General features: G+C 31.9%; 1 protein-coding gene across 1 annotated transcript in view; it reads right to left on the bottom strand.

Moving 5' to 3' along the window:
• Positions 1–3114: 3114 nt before the first annotated feature.
• Positions 3115–10371, bottom strand: part of LOC130891477 (uncharacterized) — a 48511-nt gene continuing 41254 nt past the window's right edge. Inside the window, exons 18-19 of the mRNA XM_057796260.1 lie at positions 7230–7474; positions 3115–5371 (exon numbers count right to left, since the gene is read on the bottom strand). Of these exons, the coding sequence (XP_057652243.1) occupies positions 5183–5371; positions 7230–7474 (434 nt within the window). The 3' untranslated portion in view covers positions 3115–5182. The remainder of the gene's footprint in view (positions 5372–7229; positions 7475–10371) is intronic.

Genomic DNA, 10371 nt, shown 5'->3' with positions numbered 1-10371 from the left:
CAGTTTAAGCGTAAGTAAGTAGTAGGTAAAAAACGTATTATTAAGGTCTCCGTAGTGTAATGGCTAGGGTACGTTGCTCACATGCGGGAGGTCCCAGGCTCAAGTAGCGCTGATGCCATTTTTTATCTTTTTACTTATGTATTAATAATAATTTTTAGGTGGTATTTATACATGCCAAAGAGAAGAGTTGATAAATTTAGTGACACAAATTCGTCTGTTGTTTTGTTAATTTATTCTAATCTTGATTTAAATGTTCAAAATATTTATATGTGATACATTTTATACGCAAAATGACCATTAAACTTCTGTATTTTGATAATATTGTCATCTGTAGAAAAAATATTGTATGTAATTCGTGTGGCCTTGTTTCGACGAATATGATTAATACAACAATCAAACGAATAATTTTCATAAGCGAAAATTTATATACTACACTTGTTACATGTATAACTATTTTGTATTATATAGTAGAGATTGTCACAGCTATGTTCAACGTATGATTAACTTAATTGTAGGTACACATTTTGACCGATTCAGAAATTACATTCTTTATAAATGCAAATCAATGAAAAAAACGTTTGTAAAAAAATGTAATAAAACATTAACAAGTTTGTCCATATTTGTATAAAGTCATTAGGGACCGGAACTTCTGCTCTATTTGTGTTTATAGAGTTTTTCATGACAACAAAAACTCAGTTGCTACTACTCGAATTGGTCTTGAAACTGGAAAGGGTACTTGAAAAACTATCGAATTTTATATTCAAAAATAAAAATCGAATATCAGTAATTTGAGATTAAAAATGTCGACTTTATTCATCAAATATTTTTCAAAAGGAATCGACGAAATCTCTAGGTCATTTTTTGGAAAAATATCAATATTTTGTTATATCATTATCTTTGCTCAACCTTAACTCAAAATTAAACCAAAAATAGTAATGAAGATACAAAAATTCGCACATTGATCAAATTTAGTAGGATTGTTTGAAACATCATCATAAAAAAAATCTAAAAAATTCTCATCGTTCCGATATACCAAGTGTCAAAAAAAAAGGTTTCTCGCTAAGTGTCTAGTTCCTCTTTCATTTGTGTAGGGCCTACTTTTCAGAAACAAATATTTATCGACAGCTCGATACTCAATAAGAAAATTCAGAAAATCTTCACTTTTGCTATTGTCAAACAGAAATTATGCGTCCAAAATTGCAGCTTGCCAAAAAATCGATCGAAAGTTTTATTTTTGGTGGTTTTAGATTGTAAAGGTCGTCCCTGTAAAAGTAACGGATTGTTAACTACTTGGAACGAGCCGCCTCTGGCCTTCAAATAGTAGTGTAAAACTATTTATTCCAACAAACACACATCATGGACACACGTAATCATCTATTAAAATTTCGTAATGTTCGATTGTATAATTTAGAAAATATACTTAATTATAAGTTTTGATTTCACTAATTTGAAGGCTTATAATTCAGAAACTAGGGATCGTATAAAATTTTTTTTCTTATCACAGCATTATTTTCACTCACACCTGAATTTTTTGTATCAAGCCCAGGAGCACCGTGTATTTCCCAACTTATATTTATAAAAACTACCATTTTCAAGTTCAGGTCGATAGCTCTTCAGTCAAACCTCGTGAAACACGCCTTCCACACATGTTGTTAAGGGTCTAATGATAAAATGTTGATATGATTAATTGAAAATAAGCCCATTTTAATACTTCACAATATGATATAGAAATTACTGACTACTAAATACTGATTAACAAGATGCGCAACGATTGATAATATTTCATAGAAAGTAAATACTCTCGATATTTGTCATCGAATCTATACGTCATCGGTACAATTTATCTGTACTAATTTTTTCTATTATCATAATGCGAGAAACGAGTGTCTGCTATTTCACATTACGCATTATCATCGTTTAAATTAGTTCTTGATTTTTGATACAGAATTTATAGACTTTATCATCAGTAAAAAACGCGTTGAAAACTCCAGACAAATAATAGGTTGACATCTCGTTGTTTATGCGTCGCACACTGGGGCAAAAAGGTCCCATCTCTGGAAATAAATCAGGAACTCTATAAATATATGCCAAAGTTGATTATTATGAATAGGATGTGTTATTACTAAAAATAAAACACATAGTTAACATTTTGAGTTTTATTTTAATTCAAAATTATCGTAAGATATTTCAAAAGAACTATTCTTGTCATCGCTTTCGTTGGCGTCATTAATGTTGCCAAAACCACAGTGTTGCAAAAATCTAAGTTTTAATAAATCCCTTGCTTCTTTAGGAAGGCACTCAATTTTTTTCTTATAAAATTGTCTTTTACTGGTTGTTACGGGGTCGGAACTGAGTAAAAATGAATTAAAAATATCCACGTTTGTTTTTTCGCGACAACACTTTTTTGAAAAATGCTCCCGATAGTTTTTAAAATCTTTGTTTCTGGCTTCTTGAGCTTGTTCTGTTAATTGGTCTATAGGCAACAAAGAAGAGGACACTATTTCAGGGCCATGAATAAAATATTTATGTAAAGTAGAAGACATATTATACCGGGGATATTTATCAACAAAGTATCGAGCGGTTTCATGTGTGAATTTTTGTGCATCAATTTCATGCTCACTTTAAACTACTTCCATTATAATATGCATCTTTTTAATTAAATTCTTTTCAATGTGAGTAAATTCAGCTAAAAGTTCTGCGTCCTTAAAAAACCGACAATCGGCGTTCCCATCATTTGAATTACCAAATCCGGGCTTAGGTTTATCTATGATTAAACCAGTTCGTTTCCTAAATTCTCTCTGAATAGGGGCTTTGTTTTCCTGAACATTTTCTTTATCTGTTCCTCTAGCTTGCCACTTTTTAATTGGTAATTTGTATGACAGATGTAAAAGGCAGTCAAACAATTGTATCCATTCATGCAACACCGATAATCCGAATTCCAAATTCGACGCGTCGTTTATGTCAATTTTACACAAATTTCTCAAACGAATGCAAAACTAATTGCAAATAAATTCTAGTTTTTATCTAGGTTCATGGTAATTTTATCATAAAAACTTGATCTAAACAAATTTTAATATATTTCATGTGAAATTAATGTGTGTAATAAAATATAGATTGAAAAAAACACACTTTATTCAAAATACACTAAAAATTAAAAAATATTCGTACAATTCGTCTTTAAGAATTATTCAAATGTTGTATTATGGTGGCGATATAGTTGAATAACATATAAGTACAGAAATATAAGCTGATCATATAGAAATGATAACTCTACAATAATTATTTGGAAAATCCACTATTCAGTTGAGTTCACATTCAATGTCATGGATATTAACACTCAATATGATAGAGATAAAATTATTGTAGTGAGTGCAAAACTAGTAACAACAAAAAGTGTGGGCGTTTGATGTATACATTCGAAAGTGGTGGGATAAAATTTAAAACGCCCACACTTCATGGTATTATCATTGTATAAAGAATTCTTCATTATTTATCTTTGAGATTGCGTTTTAACAAAGTAAATCACCCAAACATCGTTTTTTTTGTCACCTTCAAATTATCGTTTTCATCGCATTTTCCAATGAGGTACTGGGACGGGAATATTAGGGGAAAATATCGTAAACGAAATTGATCCACCTCGAAAGCGTTTATTTATGACAGAATAAACCGACAACAAAGAATATTAAAGAATTCCTTTCAATACAGTTTAGACAAGATTATGTAATAAAAAATTTTGACAAGTCGACTTGTAACTGCAAAAAATAAATTTAAGCTAGCTAGAAGTGCTAAGTAACTTCACTCATAACTTGTATTCATTATATCGTTTTTCTAAAGAAATCCGGCTTAGACAAATTATTCTTCTTGTCTTCGTCATATTTTTCTACGTAAAATTGAGTTTACACTCATACAAATTTAATCATATTTAATTTTGGACAACTATCAGATTTGTGTGGGTGTAATCTAGTGATGAATAAGCTTGTTTTTTCTCAACTTAGAATTGAAAAGTAACATAAACTGAGTTCAAATAGAGTTACTCCACAAAAGTTGGATTGAAAAAGTTATTTGCGACAGTGAATTGTCCTTCTTTTAGAGTTGTGGGTTGGGTCAGAGCTGCTCAGCACCTACACAGAATAGAAGGGAAAAAAGGATATATTTATTTTTAAATCCCTTTCAGCTCCATACACTTTTCCCAGTGATGTTCAATAACTTTGATACACTTTTTTATGATAAAAATTGTCAACCTCCTCAAAATAGCCATTAACTGCCGACATCACCTCTAAATCTGATGAATAGGGTGCATGAGGAAGCGATTCAAACTTTAAATCTTTAATTTTGGCCATTGCAATAACATTACAATAAGTTCGCACAATACTCGCCGTTGATAGTTTTTCCTTTTCCTAGGTAGTCAATGGAAATTATCCCACGCGCATCTCAAAAAAACTAACGCTGTGACCTTGACTGCAAATGGAACTGTTTGGAGCCTCTTCAGTCTATTGTTTCTATTGTTTTTTTGTTTCAGGTGTGAAGTGATGGATCCACTTTTCATCCATAAGTATAAAACGGAGCAAAAATTTCTGTAAAAATTGCCAAACACTCAATAGAAACATCTTCACGACGCTGTTTTACTACGATTGTGTGCAAACGCGGCACCCGTCTTGCACACAGTTTTCTCATGTCCAAATTTTCAGTTAAAGCGTCCCAAATAAAAGTTTTGTATCACATAACAACAATAAATTTTTCCAGGTTTAGAATTCATTAAAAACATTCATTGATAGGTGTCAAACAAATACTAAACAACGTGGCTTGACTTGAAACATTTGCTGAATAGATTGTGTACTTTCTAATTCAGTGGTATTTTCCAAGCAACTACCGCCTCGTATATCATAAGTTTATTTTTTGTGGTTTAATTAAAAAAAAAAGAGTTAGGTAGTATGGTAGTATCCCTAGTATCACATTTACTGTTATTCAAATTTTGTCATCCCTGTTTATATATAATTAACTTGATTAGGATGATTAGGAGCCCAACCAAATTTTGAATTGATATTAAAAATATGAATTACGGTTCATAGTGAATAATTACTTCTTTAGTATATAATACACAAATGAAACAAACGCCTCTTTTATTAGTATCAACTGAAAAATTTAGTATCCGAAATCCAGAAATCTGCATATTTTTCATTTGTCAACAATTTGTCGTCATAATTACTTCCTCCTTATGTTGTTGGATTAATTCCATGGAGACGTCTTCATTCAATTTGACATGATTCCAAGGCTGAACTTCAGCTGATCCAAAAAATAGAAATAAAATACCACTGACAAGAAATGATAATGCTGATGCCAGGAAAATTATCCTCCATTGAGATTTATCTGACTGAAAATCAATTCAATCTCATCAAGATATAAATAAATATTATTTGTAAACAAACACAATTGATGTACACGAATTCAGGATTGTATTATAATGATTCTCCTAGGATAGATAGAAAACTGAAAAATATTTGGTGTCTGCTTAGTAAAAAAAATTCGTAACTCCATCCGTATTCAAGATAAAGGGCGTTGAAGAAAATAAATATACACTTTTTTTACGATTTTGTTCCAACTTTTGCGAACATTGTATTGAAATTTTATACGAATATGTTTTAGAAGCTGATACATCCAATGAATTTGTTTTTATGTGTGACTCTCATAGAGGGCGCTAGTTACACGGTTCGTACCAAATAGTATTGAACATAACTTTTTCAATATCAGATTTATTGAGCAAAATTTCAAGTGAACTTGAACATCATTTGATTTTACACTATAGAGGTACTCTTGATAGAACTTGATACTATGTACCGTTTTCGGAATATTTTGGTTTGAAAATTATGAAGTAATAACCGATGCTGTTATAAAGTATTGATAAATGTATTAATTAAACAAAAAATCACGACATGAAAATTCAAAAGAAGCTAATAACATAAAATAGAATTCAATTAGAGTAGGTGTTCAAAATGTCCTCCGTTTTCACGAATACACAATTTTACCCTTCTTTCTAATGATTCTATTAACCTTCCAATCGGTTGGGAGTCAGCTATGAGGTCATTAAAGTGAATTCTGTCTTTCAAATCTTGAGGTGAATTTGCCTCTGTAGAGATTTAACATTAACGACCAAACTGTGAAATCCAAGGGATTAAAATCGCATGACCGAGAAGGTCAATGAGTGAGTTTCTGCACCTTTACCAATCCATCAATTCGAAAAATGATTACTCAACCACTTACGGTTACGATTACATAATTTTCAAATCAAAATATTTCGAGAACGGACTGACACAGTATCGAGTTTTGTCGACAGTACCATCTTGGTTTAAAATTAAATGATGTTTAAGTTTACTTTTGCAATTTAGCTCAATAAATCTAATATTGAAAAAATTATGTTCAATACTACTTGGTATGAACCGTGTAACTAGTGCCCTCTGTGAAATTCACACATAAAAACAAATTCATTCGATGCATCAGCTTCTAAAACATATTCGTTTAAAAATTCAAGACAATGTTGGCAATAGTTGCGGCAAAAACGTAAAAAGTGTGCATAATTTTTTCTTCAATTCCTTTTATCTTGAATACGGATAGCGTCAACGAAAATTTTTTTCTGAGCGAACCCCCGAAAATTTTTCAGTTTTCTATCTATCCTAGAGACGGGATCATCTTTTTTTGAGAAAACCTGTATACTATTAATAAATGTAGTACGTAATAATTTAAAGAACAATTTCAACAATATAATGTATATATTCTCACTCTTAAAGAAATAAAATACAAAACAAGCTAATAAAATGGAACTAAGTTATCGAAGATTTTTACCGGTGAAACTGATTAACTAGATCTTAGAAAATTGATAAAACAGATTACTTTTAATTTATGTTCATCCTATATTCTCCTAGGGTGTTAAAATATATTTTAGTATATTTTAAGTTATGTCTTCATATAACTTTATCGAGGTTCTAGCAAAACTATACGGATCGTTTACTTTTTCAAGGCTCCGGAACATTTTATATAATGAAGTAATGCTTTTATCAAAATGTTTCTGGGAAGAGAAAATAAATCCTATATTCAAGATGTGTTCGATAAGTACAGTGGATTATTTTATTAACAATAAACTTAAAAGGGGACAAAAATTAGCATTAATCTCCTTCGATTTCCTTGTGAATAAAGACGATATGGACAGATAAGAAGTTGAATATTTTTATACTCACTTCATCAGTAACAATCAGATGTACAGCTGTTGGGCCAAAAATAGAGAGCATCTCGGCCACTGTGTTGCAAATTCCTAATAGAACTCCTGCGAAATTAGGGGACAAATCAATATGATTTATAGCAAATCCGCAGGCCGAAGCAATATCTCCTGATATGGCTATTATTAACATTACCACAGATATAATAGGTTTATCATCAGGTGCGTAACTTAATATCACGTAGGCAATGGCAGGAACAACACTAGCTGAAAAATAAAAATTATACTCAGAATTAACAAATAGTCTCATGCATATTACACCCAGGGAAATAGGAGCTTCTCCAAGCTGAAATTGAATGATCATATTGAAAACGATGTCGCTAAATATACTGAAATGACCATAATCAAAATTCCTGTAGATCACTTCAGTCATAGACCTCTTTCCGCAATTCACAGTTTGTATTAGCGATAAGCAGGGAAGCTTCTAAATTCAATAAAATATTTATATCATATGATAAAGTACCGCGACCCTTTCTCAAGCGCAAAAGCAAAGGAAGCATATACGATAGGAATAATTTGAAAATCAAAAGCTGGCCATAACCTCTATCTTATAATTATGTACCAGTACCCTTCCAAGAAGATTCTTACTAGCGATTAAATCATGGCTTGATAACATATTCCTAGGCCTCTGTTGCATGCTGCAGATTGCTCAATATATCTACCTGTGCTTCAGATCATGAGGAGTCTCAATGTAATACATTCCCTTCTAGATGCATTACTCAATTTGTCGCAGTTCCTGAACTATTTTCTTGACCAAAGCCCTATAACCCTTTTTCCTTCCAAAAGGTCTTTTTATTTACGATGCTCCTTAGACTAAATACTTAGATTAAAATTTCTTTGAATTCATCAAGGACTGTCAACAAAACAATTTTTCATTCTATATTGATGGGTTGCGCCCTACACGTACTTTGTCATTTTGAGTTATTTGTTTCTATGAGGCAAACCTCAAATCCACTCAAATAGAGACTACATTCAATATAAAAGCTGACGAAACTTGTGGATCAATCAAAACTTATTTCAATTTTAATAATAAGCAGCTTCCATCTTTCTCAGATGATATTTTTTGTCAGACTTTAACGCTTAGAATGACATGTTTAGATTCTCCATAAATCAAATCATTTATCTCTTACTATATGGGTGTCATACTACGTCAAACTAATCAAAATCTTTCCTTCTGACACATGCTCATAATAAACTTGAAGCAACGAAAATAAATTTTCTGTCTCTCTTTTATCAATTTCAACATTGTCCCTGAACGAACTTAACCTTCCATTAGTCGCGCGTGTATCTACGAGATACATGGCTAACTTTTTGGTAAATATTTATTTATGTAGTAGCTCTAGAAAATGAAGATTTGCAGTAGTTCTCGGCAGATGTATCTCGAAGCCTTTCCTAGAAGTACAATCGGCTGATTTTACTTTTACAACCCCTGGCCACCCTAAAGCCGTCCGACCGCCAGATTTGTACCTGCTAGATACAGTGCGACCAAAAGCGTCAGTTTATCTTCAGATTTAGTTGGGATAAGCTCTCGTTCATTTCGACGTTTTGTAATTATTCAAACGTAAATTTTATTGTTTTTAAGCATTTATTTGTTTATTTGTATTCTAAAAGTGCTTGTGCGAGTGTCAAATTAAAACATGAGTAGTATAAAAATTTAGGACTTTTCAAAACCAGAAGATATTGAAGAACTCACTAGTCTCGCTTTTTCCGAGGACGTAAATTTACCAGAAGATGTGGATAACTCTGATGAATCTGAAACAGAAGACCACGTCGAGACTGATCATGAACTTGAAGTAAGCGATGACAGTAATTTTTTTTTTTTTTTTGGGGTAAGCTGGAGCTATTTCATGCACTTATATTGTGTTGCATTGAAATGATCATTGTAGGCAAAGACGGAACACGATGGAGTAAAATTGTACCAAGAGTAACTCGAGCCCGTCCTCATATTATGATGAAGTCCTGGTGTAATTGGTCAAACAGCCATAAACCCCGAAACTGAATTAGATTGCTGAAATCTATTTTTTAGTGATATGCTAAACATGATAGTTGATTCCACAAATCGACATATAGAAAGTATAAAAGCCAAATTCAACCGTGAAAGAAATTGTCGTCCCACAGACTTGATTGAAATAAGAGCATTGTTTGGCCTGTTATACCTAGCAGGTGTATTTCGCGGAGGTCACCGCAATTTGAAAGATTTTTGGGCATCTGACGGGCTAGGAATTGATCTTTTCAAAATGGCAATGACTGAAAAGCGCTTCAGATTTCTACTCAGATGTCTAAGATTTGATGATCGGTCTACAAGAGAAGAAAGACGTGAATTTGACAAGTTAGCAGCTGTTAGGAATCTCTTCAGTAATTTCATTGAAAACTGCAAAAAACATTATCACCTTGGGTAAAACGTGACCATAGATGAAATGCTGCCAGCATATCGTGGTCGATGTGCATTTCGACAGTACATACCATCGAAACCAAACAAATATGGTATCAAAATTTTTAATAATGTTGCTAGAACAACTAAGAGGTGGCCGATGGTAATTTTTTACCATTTACTGAACGTAGCTGGAATCAACTCGCGGGTGATATTTCTTGGAAACAAAAATACGTTTGTCAAAAGAAGAGAATATTTGAAAAAATTAGGACTAGCCTTGCTAGAGAACAACAAAAAGTGAGGGCCCAAATAAAAAGTCTTCCACGACAAACCAAAGATTTGCACAAAAATTACAAAACCATGGAAGCACAACAAGAAGTAACACCTGGACCAAGTAAAAGAAAGCGATGCGAACCATGCTATGTAGAAAAAAAGAAAACGTCAGTGTCTGCATATTGTTGTAAAAAATGTGGAATTCATTTATGTATAAAACTCCATACAAATATGATTTGTAATAAATGTTATAATAAAGAAATTGAAGAGGGTGATTACTCCGATTAATTTTATAAGTTTGTAAAATATTTTGAATAAATAATGTAACTTTAAACCTAGTTCTGTCGATAACTTAATTAAAATTTTACACATTTTACATATAAAATAATTATTTTTTTTACTTGAAAAAATGTTAAATTAAAAGCGGAGAAAAGAAGTATTCATATAAAATTTGCTGTAT

The sequence above is a fragment of the Diorhabda carinulata genome, chromosome 3 (assembly GCF_026250575.1).
Source record: "Diorhabda carinulata isolate Delta chromosome 3, icDioCari1.1, whole genome shotgun sequence".
Classification (NCBI taxonomy): domain Eukaryota; kingdom Metazoa; phylum Arthropoda; class Insecta; order Coleoptera; family Chrysomelidae; genus Diorhabda; species Diorhabda carinulata.
Note: the sequence above shows the minus strand (reverse complement) of the source record. Positions and strands in the feature narration are given on the sequence as shown.